The 17,706-nt window shown below is 51.4% G+C and overlaps 1 protein-coding gene across 1 annotated transcript in view; it reads left to right on the top strand.

Moving 5' to 3' along the window:
* Nucleotides 1–5,542: 5,542 nt before the first annotated feature.
* ZNF541 (zinc finger protein 541) overlaps nt 5,543–17,706 on the top strand; it is a 30,589-nt gene continuing 18,425 nt past the window's right edge. The window contains exons 1-7 of the mRNA XM_026481951.4: nt 5,543–5,849; nt 9,432–9,675; nt 10,541–12,353; nt 14,024–14,082; nt 14,364–14,523; nt 14,739–14,906; nt 15,823–16,147. Of these exons, the coding sequence (XP_026337736.2) occupies nt 5,543–5,849; nt 9,432–9,675; nt 10,541–12,353; nt 14,024–14,082; nt 14,364–14,523; nt 14,739–14,906; nt 15,823–16,147 (3,076 nt within the window). The remainder of the gene's footprint in view (nt 5,850–9,431; nt 9,676–10,540; nt 12,354–14,023; nt 14,083–14,363; nt 14,524–14,738; nt 14,907–15,822; nt 16,148–17,706) is intronic.

Below are 17,706 nucleotides of genomic sequence, written 5' to 3'. Positions count from 1 at the left end.
CAGACGCTTAACGAGTGAGCCACCCAGGCGCCCCATCCTTCACGTGTATTTTAAACAGGGCTTTCTATTTTGTTTTATTAGCTTTTTATTATTGGAATATGAAAAAAGAGATGGCTTCTTTCCTCTTTGGAGTGCCGAAGAGAGTTTATTGCAGCACTGCACAAGAAACTTCAGAATTGCCAGAGAAACTCCTTTTGCCTCAGAATATAAATTTTAGTGGTCCACACTCCCTTCTCTGCAATTTAGAAACCCAAAAACTCGGGCGCCTGGGTGGCACAGTGGTTAAGTGTCTGCCTTCGGCTCAGGGCGTGATCCTGGTGTTATGGGATCGAGCCCCACATCAGGCTCCTCAGCTGTGAGCCTGCTTCTTCCTCTCCCACTCCCCCTGCTTGTGTTCCCTCTCTCGCTGGCTGTCTCTGTCTCTGTCGAATAAATAAATAAAATCTTTAAAAAAAAAAAAAAGAAAGAAACCCAAAAACTCTGACAACGCCACAGTGTCGCAGACCTCAGTTGGTGGGCAGACCTGAACTCACGTGCTATTCTTTACAGTATTTATTCCATTTACTCTGAGTCATTGCAGGTGTCGATGCAGAAAGAGTGATTTGGTTACCAGGTGCTGCCCCAGACCCACCGAAGGTTGCTTAAAATACAGTGTTTTTCATTGATTTACTCCATATTCTGAATTCTAGAACTCACTTGGGTCTCAGAGTTATACTATTGTTGGCCCGTATTCACCTTTTGAGTTTCCCCCAAAAGTCTCCACAACACAGACACCCAGGTAGATGCATGATGTAAAGTGCAGATTTTGTGGGCACAGCAGTTCTACCACATTTCAACATGGAAGGTTTAAAAACAGTGGAAACCAATAGCCTAGGAATCTAGACCCAAACTCCAGTTACTCCAGAAGTCACCAGATTTGTTACCAGTGAGTCATCCAGCGTTTACTAAATGTTTAGGCGAGGACAGAATTATTCATAATAGCCCAAAATGGAAACAGCCCGAATCCCCATCAGCAGATGAGTGGATGAGGAAAATGTGCTATATGCAGACAGTGGAATATTGTCTGTCCATAAAAAGTAGTGAAGTAATGGTGCACGCTGCAATGTGGATTAACCTTGAAAATGCTATTCTTCGTGAAAGCAGCCAGACGTGAAGGCTGGTGTGGTTTGATTCCATCATTTGTATGAAATGGTTGGTCCTCTCATTGAGCCATACTTTGTTTGCCTGCCTTGTAACTATTTTTGTGGAGAAAGTGGAGGTTTTGAATATTTTAATGTGGTGACTCTCGTACTCAGATTCTCCTTCAGCCTACTCCAGGGTTTGTTGCTGCTGCTTATGGGTTGTAATGTTCGGTTAGTGACTTTTATACACTCTTTTTGTAGACTGTATTCTTTGTCGTGTGTGGTCAGCAAAGTCTCTGTTCTGTTAGTTTGCAGTCAGCTCTGATTTGGCGGAGATTTCCTTAAATGCCTGGAGTCCAAACATATCTCCTGGTCTTTGCAGTTGGGCTCTGTCTGAGTGTTGGGACACACCTTCAGCACTCAGCAGGAGTTTACACCTCTGCCTTCGCCTTCACCTCCTGCTTTCACAGACCGAAGGTCAACCAGAAGTGAGAGCTTAGAGACTTCACAAGTGTTTTCTGAGCATGTGCCTGCCCTGGGCACATGGCCTTCTCGATTCCTTGAAATATGTGGACGGTTTTTATTTTTTTAATTTATTTTATTTTATTCTTAATTAACTACAGTCCATAGTTTACAGTAGGAATCACTCTTTGTGTCGTGTAGTTCTCTGGGCTTTGGCTAATGTGTAATGTCATGTACCTACCATTACATGAATCACACAGAATAGTTTCACTCCCCTCAAAGTCCCTCCTGTGCTTTACCTATTCATCCCTCCTTCCTCTCCTCGAACCCTGGCAACCACCAGTCTTTCAGTGTCTCTGTAGTTTTGCCTTTTCCAGAATGCCATATGGTTGAAATATAATAGGTAGTCTTTTCAGACCAGCCTTTTTCACTTAGCAACACACATTTAAGGTTCCTCCAAGTCTTTCTGTGGCTTGATAGCACCTTGCATTTTTTTTAAGATTTTATCTATTTATTTGAGAGAGAGAGAGAGCAAGCATAAGCTGGGAGAGGGGGAAAAGGGCAGAGGGAAAAGGAGAAGCAGGCTACCCACTGAGCAGGGAGCCCAATGCAGGGCTCAATCCCAGGACCCCAGGACCCCAGGATCATGACCTGAGCCAAAGGCAGACACTTAACCAACTGAGCCACCCAGGCACACCTAGCTCCTTGCTTTTTATTGCTGAATAACATTCCATTGTACATATGTGCCATAGTTCGGTTATCCATTCTCCTACTGAGGGACATCTTGATTGCTTCTAATTGTTTGTAGTTAAGAATAAAACTCCCGTAAACATTTGTGTGCAGGTTTCTTGTTGACATAAATTTCCAGCTCCCTGGGGTAGATACCAAGGAGTGTGGTGGCTGGATTATATGGTGAGACCATGTTTAGCTTTGTAAGAAACTGCCAGCCTGGGATTTTTTCAAAGCCCTTACGCCTCAAAGCCTCTCATTGTCCAGCTTGTCCTCCCTGGCTTTCAGTGCCATGTCTGCTGTTGGCCCCAGTGAATATCCTTTGCCCTGGGCTGCAGCTCCTGCTTCATTGCTTTTATTTTTATTTTTCGAGCATTTCTAGTTGAAGCATCATTAATATATGCTTACATTAATTTCAGGTGTACAATATCACCTTTAATGTTTCCAACAAATGCCATCTTTGTGGCTATTCTCTGCCCTGAGAAAGTTCCAAGTTAGGCAAAATCAAGGCAAGACCTTCATGTTAGCCCTTCAGGAGCCATCTGACAGGTCAAGACAGACAAGCTCAGCTCTCTGCTCCCTTCTGCACTAGGAGCTCACACCAGAATGTGGCTCTGCCTTCGAAGCCACTGCTGGCAGGGCGGGGAGTGGGGGATAAGACAGGAGTAAGTTAAAATGCCACAGGACCCTCCTACCAAGTTTCATCACCCTTGTCTTGCTAAGGGTTCGTTTGTTTGCAGTAAACCTTTGACTATTTTCCAGAGTTCCAATAAAGTTGATTTTTTTCATTGTTTCTGCAGTGGCATGGGTGGGAAGTTTTTACATTACTAACTCAATCTTCTTCCTTCTTGCAGGGCTATGCAGATAGTCTGTTTCCTCTTGAGTCAGTTTGGTAATTTGTGTCTTTTAAGGAATTTGTCCACTTTTCTCGAAGTTACCTAATTAGTTGGCGTGCAGTTGTTCATAGTAATCTTTCATAATCCTTTCTATTTTTGTTTCTGATTTCTTATTTTAGTCATTCGACTCTTTTTTCTCTTTTGGGGGTGGGATAAATTCTACTAGTTCAGATGTTACATAGTTTATTCCTTTTCTTTTGGTAGTTACACTTAGATCCTTGTAGCCTACATAAAGTACAAAGTTAATCATTGTCTTTTCTTTTCCAAGTGATTCAAAACCTGTACTAGCCTTTGAGCCGACGTCTGTGGGCAACCTCTTATGCCTTGTATGAAAAAGTCTTAGTTGCGCCCTCTTGATACTAGTTTTCCTGCATGTTGAGTTCTGTGCTCTCACCCTTCCTTCATCTGCTGGCGGTGTTATTCCTTGCCTCCTAGCCTCCGCTCTTCTGAGTCACTGTCCCTTTGTAGACCGTCTGCCTCTTCTTTTGGGTAGTTCGTAGGGTTTTCTCTCCGTCTCTAGTGGTCAGCAGTTCTGTTGTGTGTTGAGGAGTGGATTCATTTCTATTCATCCTGCTGGGCCTTGCAGTGCTTGGTCATTAACTATGTATCGTCAGGAATTATGATCTTTAAGTCTGCTGTCCCTGCAGTTCTGGAAATTCCTCCACCAATATCTCTTTAAGATGTATCTCCTGGGGCGCTTGGCTGGCTCAGTCCATGGAGCCTGTGACTCTTGATCTTGGAGTCGTGAGTTTGAGCCCCACACTGGGTGTAGAGATTACTTAAATATAAAATCTTAAAAAAAAAAAAAAACGATGTCACATCTTCTGTATTCTCTCCTCTTTTGGGGGGAGACTCCTATTGGACACTGTTAGTCTTTGCATTTGCTTCTCCGTTTGTACTGTCTCAGCTTCCCGTTCATATTTTCCATTTCTTTCTCTCTCTGTGCTGAATTCTGGGGGGATTTCCTCAGATTGCTCTGCCAGTTCATTAGTTTTCTCTTCAGCACTGTTTCTTCTGCTGCTTAACCCTTCCAGTGAGCTTTTAATTTAACTGTCTTCATGCAGGTTTCGCCGGTTTCTTTTTAAAATGTTTGTTCTTGTCCCGTACTGACTTACTCTTTTCTCATGCTAGGTTTTGTTGTCTCTCATTGCCCTGTTTTCTTCCTAACTCTTGGGGTACTTCTCTAGGCTTGTGTGCAGAGTTTTTCTTCTTTTCTTTTCTTTTAGAGGCAGAGGGAGAAGCAGACTCCATGCTGAGCAAGGAGCCTGATGCGGGGCTCGATCCCAGGACACTGGGATCATGACCTGACCTGAAGGCAGACACTTAACTGACTGAGCCACCCAGGCGCCCCGTGTGCAGAGTTTTTCTTATTGTTTGTGTAGTTTTCCCGTGGATGGCCTGGCTCTTCCAAGGCCCCAGATCTCCACTTCATGCAAGCTCAGGGCCCTGTTTCCTTTTCTCCCGTGTCTGTTATGACCCTGAGTCCCAGCTTCTGGAGTAATGCTCTTTAATAGAAATATAATACAAACCATATGTATAACTTAAGTTTTCCAGGAGCCACACTGAAAACTTAAAAGAAGATGAAATTCATTTTAGTAACATATTTCATCCACTGTATCCAAAATACTATCGTCTCAACACATAGTAATACAAAAACATACTAAACTTAACTTTTTTTTTTACATACTAAGTCTTCCAAATCCAGTGTGTGTTTTAGACTCGTGGCACGTCTCAGTTCGGGCCAGTCATGAGTCAGGTGCTTCACAGCATGTATGACTAGTTGCCGCCATATTGGACAACAGACTCACTATCTGAGTCTGACTTTCCCCTCTGGCTGACTTGAGCCTACACCTCTGAGTTTTCTTCATGTTTTCTCATTGTTGCTGGCACATGGGGCTATACCTGTCTCTTGAGCTTCGCCGTGTATTAAAAATTATCTTTTGTCATATTTCTCTGTGTTTATAGCTGGAGAAAGAGGTCAGTTCTGTCCACCATGTTGCCGGAAATCCTTTCGTTTATTCCTTACAACAACCTTTTGATGGAGGTACTCTTATGCCCAGTTTACAGATGAGGAAACTGGGGCTCGTGGCGCTTAAGTGACTTGCCCAAGTTCACACTGTTAAGCTGTTAAGTGGCAGAGAACAGACCCAAACACAGGTCTGTTTGAATTCCAAGTCCATGCTCCATCCGCCATGCTGTATTGCCATCTCATAATTTTGATTCCTCCTCGTTCATTTTCAGGAATTAGCACCAAGAGCTTCGCCTCCCTGACTCCTTACACAGCCTTGCTTGTCTGGAGAGTAGCTCTTGGCCAAGACCTGGCAGTGGAGAGCCATGGACCAGTACAGCCTTGGGGACGAGGGTGCCCTTCCTCCAGAGATGCATCTCTCTTCATTTTCTGAGAGCCAGGGACTCAACTGCAGTGACACCCTCAACCGGGATCTGGGTCCCAGCACACGAGACCTGCTCTATGCTGGCTTGAGTGGTTTGGACCTGGACCCCAGCCTCCCAACGCCCGACATGGCCAGCGAGGTGCTGGAGGACAACTTAGACACGCTGTCCCTGTACTCAGGGAAGGACAGTGACTCTGTGAAGCTGCTGGAGGAGTACGCAGACCCGGAATCTCAGGCTTCCTTACAAGGTAAGCCTGTGCACCTGGGTCCGAGGGCCCAGAGCACTGTTTGAAAGCTCCTGTGGCCGGCTCGGGGTTGCTTCCGCATGGATTGGATAGGAACATTTTTATCTTCCACAGGAGAATAGGGAGCAAGGGACGGTCACTTTCTTTTTTAACTTGGGAATTGTTTCCGGCTGAACACTGATCCTAAGGAATAATGTTGAGAAACCCGGCCATTTGTGGATGTCCCAATCTCGTGTGTGGTGTGGGCAGACTTTGGAGTTCACAGGAGATTTTCCTACCGATTACATCTCAGAGGCCCTTTTCACGTTTGCAGAGTGACCTGGGATCCTGTCCGTGTGCCACTTGGTTGGCTAACCTTCCCCAGACTCAGTGTCTTCATCCGTGAAGTGGGGGATGATAGCACCCACTCCGCGCCCCCCAGAGTAACGGCAGTAAGAAGTGAGAGGAGAAACGAGTGTAGCAGCACCGCATAGACTGCAGAGCACAGGATAGGCAGCATTTATTTCCATCAGTGTCGGTAGAGTTCATCCCAGACAGTCCGTTCAGTTCTAAGCCTCTCTCTCCAATAGTAGAGGAGCAGAAGGAGAACTGATAGAATAGTTAAAGACCTTGGTGCAATTTTCGTTGTTTTGTTTGTTTGCTTGCTTTCACTCTTCCCTACGAGATAAATCCAATTTTTAAAATTTTCTAAAAGATTTGTTTATGTATTTGAGGGGGGAGGGGAAGAGGGAGAGAGAGAATCTCAAGCAGATTCTCCGCTGAGCACAGAGCCCAACTCGGGGCTCGATCTCACGACCCCCGAGATCAAGCCCTGAGCCCAGATCAGGAGTCGGACACTCAACTGGCCGAGCCACCCGGGTGCCCCAAATTCGGTTTTCGCTAACCCTTTCCATGGGTTAAGTTGCTTCGATGGGTTGACTGAGCTAGAGCTCTTTTCGATAGTTATATTCACAGCACGTGCACGGAAGGCCCACGTCCACGATGGCTCTGCAGAACAGGTGTTAATGGCAGCCAGGATAAGTGGCTCAGGAAATGTCCTAAAGACTTGCTAAAATGAGAAACTCCTGAAGCCCCTCTCCACACAAGGTGCAGTAGACAGGGGGTCAGCCTTGTCACCATGTAGGAATGATGGCCGATACAAAATCCTAGAATCGCGTGACATGTGCAGTGTTGTAGGCATGGCGCCAGGCCTGCGGGGGGTGTGGGCATTAGGGTTCTCAACCCCGGCCACAGAAACCACCTGAACAACGCTGGGAGTGTGGGTACATGCCCGTTTTGCTGGGCAGGGAAACTAGCTTCACCAGACTTTCATGGGGGTCTGTGTCCTCCCTGCAAAATGTGTTCCAAATCATTAATCTAGTTCAGCTTTTCCTGGTGTGTTTTAAACTTGATATTTTTTTTTACCTTATAAAGAGGAGTCCACTGTACATTATTAAATTCTAACTCCTTATACTTCTCCAGCTTAAATTTAGGCCGATATAAACACATACACTTGTACTCGTTTTCTTAATTAGGAAAGTAATACAGAGTTATTAAAGAAAACTTAGGAAACAGAGAAAAGTCACATCAGGAAAACTCCCCAGCCTGGCTCCCGCATGTAGATTTTGAAGAACACAAGCGAAGACACTCAGAAAAACATGGGTTTGCACGGATGCAGTAAGTGTGTGATGCAATTTGAGGTTTTTCAAACCGAGCGTATTTGCTTTCTCATGTGAGGTATTCCCTTGTCATAAGTTACCCCATCGTGCTGTTTGACCATATTCCTGCTCGTCAGACTGTGTTTCTGTGCACAACTTTTTACATGTTGAGCTTCCTTTTGGATGAGTTCTTTGAACGTATTCCTCCAAGTAGGCTTGCCCGTCAGAGAACTTAGGCCATTTTATAACACTCTCCTAACTCTGCCTTCTGTGAAGATCCAGCAGCTTCCCAGGCCAGTGACCCTGCCTGATTTTCAGTGTCCTTGCCAATTTTTTGAGCAGCGTTTTTGTTTTTGTTTTTAAAGATTTTATTTATTTATTTGACAGAGATAGAGACAGCCAGCGAGAGAGGGAACACAAGCAGGGGGAGTGGGAGAGGAAGAAGCAGGCTCCCAGCGGAGGAGCCTGATGTGGGGCTCGATTCCAGAACGCCGGGATCACGCCCTGAGCCAAAGGCAGCCGCTTAGAGGCGCCCCGCAAAGCAGCGTTTTGTATTCTGGTTTAATAGTTGCTTTCACGAGCATTTTTAAAGTCGCTTAGCAGGTCTGAGGACTTCTCCGACGGGAGTCCTCTTATTCTGCATTTAAACTGTTGGGACCAGTTGACCACTTGCCACGGTCATTTCTTACATGAAGAGAAGGCGAGCAGGCACATGGAGGACAAACGGCCCACGGCCCGGACAGCGTTGGGAGTCTCCAGTCCAGGCTCCTTCCCGCGGTGTCTCCCGCCGCACCCGCTCTGCTCGCCCCTCGCAGCGCCCAAGGGAAGCGGCGGTCTCTGAACTTGCCATCTCACAAGGTGGTCCGGTCTGTCCTGAAGACCCACCTAAAGAGCAGGAATATCTTCTGCAGTTGGTCCGTCCACCAGACGATTGTGGGGTGTTCACGAGTGCCGGGAGGGGAATTCCAGGAGCCCGCACGTCTTTGCATCCATGGCCCCTCCATTTCCAGTGGTTTGAAATCTGCTTCTCTTCAGTCAGATGAAACCAAACCTATCTCTGTCTCTTGGAGCAAGACGGAAGCGGGCTGTTCCCTCCCGCACACTGGCCACTGAGAGGCTTGGCCACTCCGCTCCTCTCCCACCTGAGCATTCCCCGTCCCTTCCCCAGGCCCTCAGGTGAATGGTTTGTAAACATGCTTTTTATCATTTTACCTCAAGGGATACAGAAAACATGGAACCACACTCAGATACACGAGAAGAGGGAAATGGAAGTGGCCCGTAATCCCCTGCCCATGCCCTTCTCTCAGCTGTTTTCCACGCAAATTGTTTTGTCCTATTCTGTCTTGTAACAGGTTGCTATTTTCTCACTGATGAGCGCAGTGTGAATATCCATTCATGTCGTCAGCTGTTTTCCCACAGTTTTATCTTAAATGCTGTGCCCTAGACCGTTTACACCATCCTGGGGTCCCCTGTGCGCCCCTTCGTCCGATGCTGGGCTGTTTCTAGCAGGAAAGGCGGTGCTACTGCTAACTGCTTTGCCAGCCACCTCTTTGTACAAATCTGTGTTTATTCCTGTGACGTCCCAGAAGTGGAATTGGCTGCAAGGAAGTGTTTGTACTTGGCTAAAGTCTTGGACTCTGTTTTTCTGGCTTGGCCTTCCAAGAGTGCCATGGATGGTCGAAACGTAAAGCCGGGCCCATGGTGGTCACCTTGTCCCAGAAGTGCTTCAGACCACCGCCGTCCCTCCCAGTGCCATCCCGCGGGGCTGGCCTGACCGGGGTCCCTTTCCCTTCCCCCTTTTCTCCGTGCATGAAGCCGCTGGAGTTGGAGGGCACAGACCTGGTCCCTCTGCCCCTGCGGGCTGTGGCCCCGAGACCCGCCGAGCGCCTTAACGGTGCCCTCTGATTTCCCCACGGGTCCATAACCTGTGCTCTCTCCCTCTGTTCAGACCTGGGGCTCGGCGTCCTCAAGGTGCCTAAGGAGGCTGACGAAGGAGGCAGGGTCACCTGTGGGAGCGCCAGGAAAGGAAAGCGGCAGCATGCCTCCCCCCAGAACCCGCTTCTGGACTGCAGCCTGTGCGGGAAGGTGTTCAGCAGCGCCAGCTCCCTTAGCAAGCACTACCTGACGCACAGCCAGGAGAGGAAGCACGTCTGCAAGATCTGCAGCAAGGCCTTCAAGCGCCAGGACCACCTGTATGTGGGAGCATGTGCGGGGGCTGGGGGGGACCACCTGTATGTGGGAGCATGCTGGGGGGGGGGCGTGCTCCTCCCCTCCCCGCCTTGACCAGGGTAGGGCTGCTGGGAACCTAGAGGCGGACGTACTGGTTGGTTTATGCTGCGATAGATAATGCAGCTAGAAGTACGATGTAAACGTAGTAATACTCGTCGTGATATATGATTGCGGAAATTACAGGAGGCGCATCTGGCCGTTTGCTAGGAAGTTTTTACTGATGGGGCATCTGTACAATTTTGTTTTCTGGGGGCAGGTTCCGGGTAGCTGTCTCCTTAGAGGGGTGCTGTGGGAAGGCAAAGACTTTGGCTAAGCCGGGGTGGGGGGCGGTTGTCATGCCCAAGTAAGCGTCTCCTCAAGTAAAAGGGGCTATTTGAATAAATGGTTTTGTGGGCAATTAAGTTTGAGAGACGTGGGAGGTGAAAGAGAGGTCAGTGTACTGTGTGGCTTTTCAGTTCGCTACTCCGAACCTCCAAGGAGCAGAGTGTTTTTTCAAAACTTCCTTGCCAGCTGAGCCCGCGTCCTCAGGGAGCAGCCCTGGAGGACTGGTGTTCCTTGGGAACTCACTTTGGGGAACGCCAGTCTGGCTTTCATTGATTTTTTTTTCCCTCCAATAAGGGGTTTGCTTGAAGGTGAGGGAGAGGAGCGCCCCTCGAATCGCTCTGACCGTCGGGGTGGCCGCTTGGGTCTTTCCTCGTGGGGAGGCGGGGAGCTGAGCGTAGCTTCTGACTGGTGATACGGATGCACCACTGCCCCTCGGGGATACACTTGGGGTCCCCGGCGAGCGGCTGCCGGGCACCCGCTAACGCCGCGTCCGTGTGACCGCAGGACCGGGCACATGCTCACGCACCAGAAGACCAAGCCGTTCGTGTGCGTCGAGCCGGGCTGCAGCAAGAGCTACTGCGACTACCGCTCCCTGCGCCGCCACTACGAGGTGCAGCACGGCCTGTGCATCCTGAAGGAGGCGCCCCCGGAGGAGGAGGCCTGCGGGGACTCCCCTCACGCCCATGAGGCCCCGCGCTCCCTGGCGCCCCCCGAAGCCCGGTCCCCTGGCTCCCTCTTGCCCAACCGAGACCTCCTGCGCTGCCTGGTGAGCAGCATCGTCCACCAGAAGATCCCCTCTCCCGTCCCGGCCGCTGCGGCGCCCTCCGACAGCGGGGAGGGGAGGAGCACGGCCTGTTCCCACGCACCCTCTTCTGGGCCCTCCTCCTGCACCCCAGCAGGCATCCCGGGGGCCCCCGCAAACCTGGGCACGGACGTTCCCGAGGAGCCTCGGCCCCCGCGGAAGGAGCCCGCCGCTGCCATGGTCACGGCCGTCCACTCGAGAGCCGTGGAGAACGGCGGCACCGACCCAGCCGAGTCCGAGCCGCCGGTGCTCTCCCTGCCGCCCACCCTGGAGGGCTGGCCCGAGGGCGGCCCCCTGCCTGCCTGCCTGCCTCTGTTCCGAGGCCAGACGGTCCCTGCCAGTTCCCAGCCAGCCAGCCACAACTTCCAGTGGCTCCGGAACCTGCCGGGATGCCCCAAGAGCAAAGGGAACGATGTGTTCATGGTCCACAAGCCCCCCTCAGTGCCGTCCCGGGAGGGCTGTGAGTCAGGCCCCGGGCCCAGCAACACTTCCCCTGCAGGGGAGCCCTCGCCCAGCTCGGGCACCACCAGTCTGGAGGACACGTTGCCCTTCCCTGCCACGCTCCTGAAGGCACCTGGGGAGGCCTCCGGTGACCCGAGATATGCCGGCGGGGAAGATGACCCCTGGGTTTCCAAGAAGAACAAGTTTGACTGCGACTCTTTCTCGTGGCAAACCCCTGGGGAGCCTGGCCTCCAGGATGCCCAGAAGCAGAGCGGGCCCCCGTCGGATGCCACACCACTCTTTCGGCAGCTCTTCCTGAAGTCCCAGGAGTCTCTGGTGAGCCACGAGCAGATGCAGGTGTTCCAGATGATCGCCAAGTCCCAGCGGATCTTCTCGCAGCTCCCTGGGCCCGAGGGCAAGCAGGCCACCCTGAAGCCACTGCCGGGGCCCTGGTCCCAGCAGCCCCCACCGCCGGCACCCCCTGTTGACTCTCTCCATGCTGGCCCCGGGAACCCGGAGCCAGAGGGGTCCCCAGCCCGCAGGAGGAAAATCACACCAGCGTTCCCTAGAGAGGCCTCCCCAGCCAGCACCAGACGGGACTCGAAGGCAGGTCCAGAAGTGGCCACCGCTCCTCCGTCCCTCACAGCATCATCATTGGACCCTCCCGCGAATCCAGACATCTCTCTGGCCAAGCAGCTGAGATCCACAAAAGGGACCTTGGACCTGGGGGACATCTTTTCCCCAGGGGGCCCACGGCAGACCCAGTTAGGTGGGGAGGAGTCCCTCGGAGCCCAGCTCTCAGGGAAGCCGACCCAGGCGGAGAATGGCACAGCTTTGGGGGCCACAAAAGGTGAAAAGAGCCAGGCCTGCGCCCGGGGCGGAGGCTACAGGCTCTTCTCCGGCAACCCCAGGTCCCAGCGCTTCTCCGGCTTCCGAAAGGAGAAGGTGAAAATGGATATGTGCTGCACAGCCTCCCCGAGCCAGGTAGCCATGGCCTCCTTCTCGTCGGCCGGGCCTCCAGCAGAGCCGCCCCAGGACTCCAAGTCCAAGCTGACCATATTCAACAGAATCCAGGTACCTGGGCCCTCCCTCCCGAGACCCGACACCTGCCCGTGCTCCAGGCCAGAGTCTTGTTTGTGACGTGCTCCCACATTTACTGGTTGGTCAGGCATTGTGTTTAATCTTGGGGTCCTCCGGGGCATGTTTAGAGAGGTGGAAAGGAAGGTTCACAGAGACTGTGGTTTCCCCCTGTCTCCCCCCTCCCGCAAAAGAGCTGAGAATGAGGTCTTTAGAACTGTCAGAGACACTTTCTCCCCGAAGCTTTTTCTGCTTGCTTGCTTTTTGCCTTCCACTTCCTTTTGGATCGGCCTCCTTAAATTCTTCAGAGGACATAAAGGTAGAGATCCTGTCCCTGTAAATATTTCTGCGTGCGATGCCATGTCTCTCCTGGTGGGAGTCACAGTCCCAACGCCCACCGGCACCTGCGGAGCGGTAGTGGCTCTGTCCATGTGGGTGGCACTGGGTCTGGGTGCGGAGATGCTCTTCCTCACCACGGCCCAGGTCCAGCACCCTTCCTGTCACCCCACAGCTGCCTCTTTTCTAACAGCACATATCATTTAATTCACCATTTTAAAGTGTACCTTCCAGTGGCGTTCAGTATATTCACAAGGTTGTGCGTCTGTTACCACTGTTGGCCAGAACATTTTCGTCACCCCAAAAAAGAAGCCCAGCACTCTTAGTTGTCGCCCCCAACCTCTCCGTCCCTCCCGGTTCCTGGCAACCATGCATCTACCTTCTGTGTCTATGGATTTGCCCCTTCTGGACATCTCATACGGCACGCGGCCCTCTGTGTCTGGCCTCTTACACTTAGTGTGTTTTCGAGGCTCGTCCACATTGTGGTATCTGTCCGAGCTTTGCTCCTTTTTATGGCTGAGTAATGCTCCACCGTGTGGCTGTGTCCTGTTTTGTTAATCTGTTCATCAGTTGACGGGCATTTGGGTTGTTCCCGCTTCTCAGCCAGAGTGAAGAGTGCTGCTGTGAATGTTCGCGTACAGGTTTCTGTGGACATAGGTTCCATTTCTCTTGGGAAGTACCGAAGCGTGGCATTCCTGGGTCACATGGCGACTCTGTGTTTAACCATCTGAGGGTCCGTCAGACTTTTCCAAAGCAGCCACACCATTTAACATCCCCACCCACAGTATAGGAGGGCTCCAGCTTCCCCGCATCCTCACAGACACTGCTCGCTCTCCAGGTTGATTAGCCCAGCCATCCTCGTGTGTGTGACGTGGTTTCTCATCACTGTGCTTTGATTGGCATTGCCCTGGTGGCTGACGCCGCTGAGCGTCTTTCCATGTGCATAGCGGCCATTTGTGAGTCCTCTTGGGTTAAATGTCTTTCAGATCCTTTGCCCATTTTTAAATTGGGTTATTGGACTTCTCGTCATTGAGCTGTATATGAGTTCTTTATGTATCATGAATACAAGTCCCTTGTCAGGTATGTGACTTGCGGTGATTTTCTCCCATGCCGGGGGTCGTCTTCTCACTCTCTGGCAGCACGGCCGTTCTAAGTTTTGATGAAGTCGAATTTGTCAGTTCTGTCCTTTCATTTCAGTGTCATCCAAGGCACCAGGGCCTCCTCCAAGGTCACGAGGAATTATGCCTGTGCTTTCTTCTCAGAGTCTTAGAGTTGTAGCTCTTGCATACCTCCTTTCCAGTATGTTGGCTCAGATGTATTTTCATCTTCAGGGTGGGAATATCTACCGGCTCCCCCATCCGCTGAAGGAGGAGAACGTGGCAGGTGGCTGGTAAGTTCAGAAGCCATACCCCGCCCGGCCCAGGGGAGCTCAGCCCCTCAGATTCCTCTGGTGGCTTCTCTGTGCTGGGCCTGGGTCACCGAGTTCTGGATGCTTCAGTCCTGAAGAGGTATGCACCTGGCCATGAAGAATTGGGGTGTCCTCTCTCCACTTCTTAGGGTTATCAGTGGATCAGACTTAAAAACAAACAAGCAAACAAAAACAAAGCGAAATTAGTGATGGGGACAGAGTCCCATTCTCCCGTTCTTCCCTCCTGCCATGTTTCCCCACAGTAACCAGCAAAATGGGGGCCCTGCAGACTGGGCAGAGCCAAGGAGCACTTATGTCTGCAAGAATTGCAGCCAGATGTTTTATACAGAGAAAGGGCTGAGCAGCCACATGTGTTTTCACAGCGACCAGTGGCCGTCACCTCGAGGGAAGCAGGAGCAGCAGGTGAAGGGGCGCGCACAGTGGGCTCTGTGCATTCAGGGTTTCTGGCAGGCTTTCGGGGAGTAGGCGAGTGGATGTCATTTATCTCAGGATGGAGATATCCCCCTGGGGGAAGGCTGGGCAGGGGGGCCAGGAGTCAGGGGCAGGGGGCAGGCCGGCAGCTCTTCCTGTCCTGCCCGCCAGTTAATCTTAAAGAGCCATCGATTTTCTGCATTTAGGTATTTGGCACAGAGTTTTGCAAGCCACTGAGACAAGTGCTGAGGCCAGAGGGGGATGGGCACAGTCCCCCAGGAGCTAAGAAGTCCTCCGACAACACGGCTGCAGCCCCTTCGGGGATCCCCGTGCCTGTAGCTCCAGGGAACCGACCCACTGGGAGCACCGCCAAGGTGGGTGCCGGTCAGGCCACTTCCTCCCTGCAGTTTCCCCTACCTGCTGGCGGAAGCCGCGGAGAAACCCAGGCCAAACGTCAAAAAAATATCTGAGTCTCAGAGAGCATGTTCATTCAGTCATTAACATCCACTGAGCTTCCTTGGTGCCCCCCTGTGGTGGCAGCGCTGCGGACTCTGGTGACCGTGCCCCCTGGAGCTGCTGGTCCAGTAGAGTCAGTAGACCTGTCCCCAGACAGTGATGCCCCTGGGCGGGCTGGGTTGTGAGGGGCAGCAGAGGGAGCTCAGGACATCCGGAGGGGGCATCAGAGACTCAGCCTGAGGAGGTCAGGGGGTCTTCCTGGAGGAGGGGTGTGGCAGCTGAGACCTGGAGGAGAGGACGAGTAAGACTGGCAGAGAGGAGGGGATATTGCATGGAGGTGAGAGAGAACATTGAGAGTTCAAGTGACCAGTGTCTTCAGCCCGTGCTGGAGGATCCCGCCAGACAGGCCCGTGCCGGCCTCAGGGACCAGGCACACAGATGCCTTTGCTCGTCTCATAGGACCTGTTGCTGTTTTTCGTTTGGTCATGCTGTTGCACCGTTGGCCCCTACTCTCTAAGGGCCAGGCATTTGAAGAACTGACACTGGCCTCACCTGTTTCCAGGTTCCCCTGAGTCAAGGCCTCTCCTTGAGGGCACGGGGGCGTGGGAGGGCTCCAGCGGCTTAGTTAGGATCTGGGGTCTGGCTCAGGCGTGGGCCCCTGCTCGACTCCTTCTTCTGAGGGCCGCAGGCATGGGCATGCCAGTTTGCAGGTCATATGTCCCTCTGTCCCCAGAGTCTGTCCTCTTTTCCCACTCTCCTGCTCTCCTGAAGATTGAGCTGGGTGGCGGGTGGCCTCAAGTGATCCCTGCGGTTCTGCACTCTCTTCTTCCCCAGGGACAAGACAAAGATGGGGAGGAAAGAGACAGCAAGGAGAGCAGCCAGCACAGGAAGCGGAAGAAGCGCCCCCAGCCCAAGGCGTTGTTCTCACCTCCTCCACCCTCTTCATGTGGGGAGCTGGGTCTGGGAGGCTGCCACCAGAGCTGTCTGCGCTCTCCGGTGTTCCTGGTGGACCGCCTGCTCAAGGGATTGTTCCAGTGCTCCCCTTACACGCCGCCCCCGATGCTCAGCCCCATCCGGGAGGGCTCGGGGCTGTACTTCAACACCCTCTGTTCCACCTCTGCTCACGCCGGTCCCGACAAACTCATCAGCAACATGCTTGGTGAGTGACATGGGCAGCACAGTCTCTGCTCCGCATGTGGCGGGCCTGCCGGGGGGCCAGATCCACTGCCCTGTGAGTCCCACTGCAGTTCGGAGCATCCCAGCACCACCTGGGACCAGCAGCCTTCTAGGTGCTTAGAATTTTACAGCCAGAAAGAAATGCAGAGACCGTTCAGCCTGACCCCCTTCTGCCTGCCCTTTGAGTAATTTTTAACAGTTTTGCCTGAGTGTAATTCATAAACCATATGAATCACCCAAAGTATACAGTATTTCTTGGTATGTTCACAGGGTTGTGTGCCCATCGCAGCACCTAACTTTAGGGCATTTTTGTCACCCCCAGTAGAAGCAACGTATCCAGGCAGTCACACACACCCCCTTTTGCCCCCATCTCCCCAGCCCCGAGCAACCTCTAATCTACTTTTTTCTCTCTGTGGATCTGCCCGTTCTGGACATTTCGTATAATTGGACTCATACGGTGGGTGACGTTTTGTGTTTAGTTTATTCACTTAGCGCCCATGTTCATCCATGTGATAGTACGTGCCGGAGCTTCATGCCTCTTTATGGCCCAGTAATATCCCGTGGTCTGCACACAGCACGTTTTATGTATCCGTTCGTCTGTTCACGGGCCTTTGGGTCGTTTCTGTCTTTGGCTGCTGTGAGTAATGCAGCTCGTGAACGTCCACGTACGGGTTTTCGTTGGACAGATGTTTTCATTTCTCTCACATATATTCCCAGGAGTGTAATTGCTGGGTCATAGGGTAGCTCTGTGTTTAACCACTCAAGGAGCTACCAGACCGTCTTCCAAAATGACTGACCCATTTTAAATTCCCGCCAGCGTCGTATGAAAGTTCCAGCTTCTCTGCGTCCTTGTCAACACCCGTGACCTTTCTTCTTATGTAACCATCCTCGTACGTGCAGTGGTTTCGATCTGAGACTGAGCATCTCTCTGTGTGCTTACTGTCCCTTTGTAATCTTTTCAGATCCTTTGCCCATTTTTTTTTAAAGATTTTATTTATTTGACAGAGAGAGACAGGCAGCGAGAGAGGGAACACAAGCAGGGGGAGTGGGAGAGGAAGAAGCAGGCTCATAGCAGAAGAGCCTGATGTGGGGCTCGATCCCAGATCGCCGGGATCACGCCCTGAGCCGAAGGCAGACGCTTAACCGCTGTGCCACCCAGGCGCCCCCTTTGCCCATTTTTTAAATTGAGTTATCTTTTTTTACTCAGTTTCTTATATATTCTGAAATTAAGCCCTTTATCAGATAAACAGTTTGCACATTCTCTCCCAATTTGGGCATGGTCTTTTCATTTTATTTGTGGTCTTGTTTGCAAGACTAAAGTTTTTAATTTTGATGAAGTTCAATTCATTTTTTGTCACTTGTGCTTTGGGTGTTGTATCTAAGGTTTTGTTTGAGCAAAGGTCACGAAGATTTACTTCTGTGTTTTCTTGTAAGATTTGTATCATTTTAAGTATTAAATTCACGTCTGATCCATTTTAACTTTTATATATTGTGTAAGGTGGGCGTCCAAATTCATTCTTTTGCATGGGGATATCCATTGTT

Source organism: Ursus arctos, unplaced genomic scaffold (assembly GCF_023065955.2).
Source record: "Ursus arctos isolate Adak ecotype North America unplaced genomic scaffold, UrsArc2.0 scaffold_19, whole genome shotgun sequence".
Lineage (NCBI taxonomy): Eukaryota > Metazoa > Chordata > Mammalia > Carnivora > Ursidae > Ursus > Ursus arctos.
Note: the sequence above shows the minus strand (reverse complement) of the source record. Positions and strands in the feature narration are given on the sequence as shown.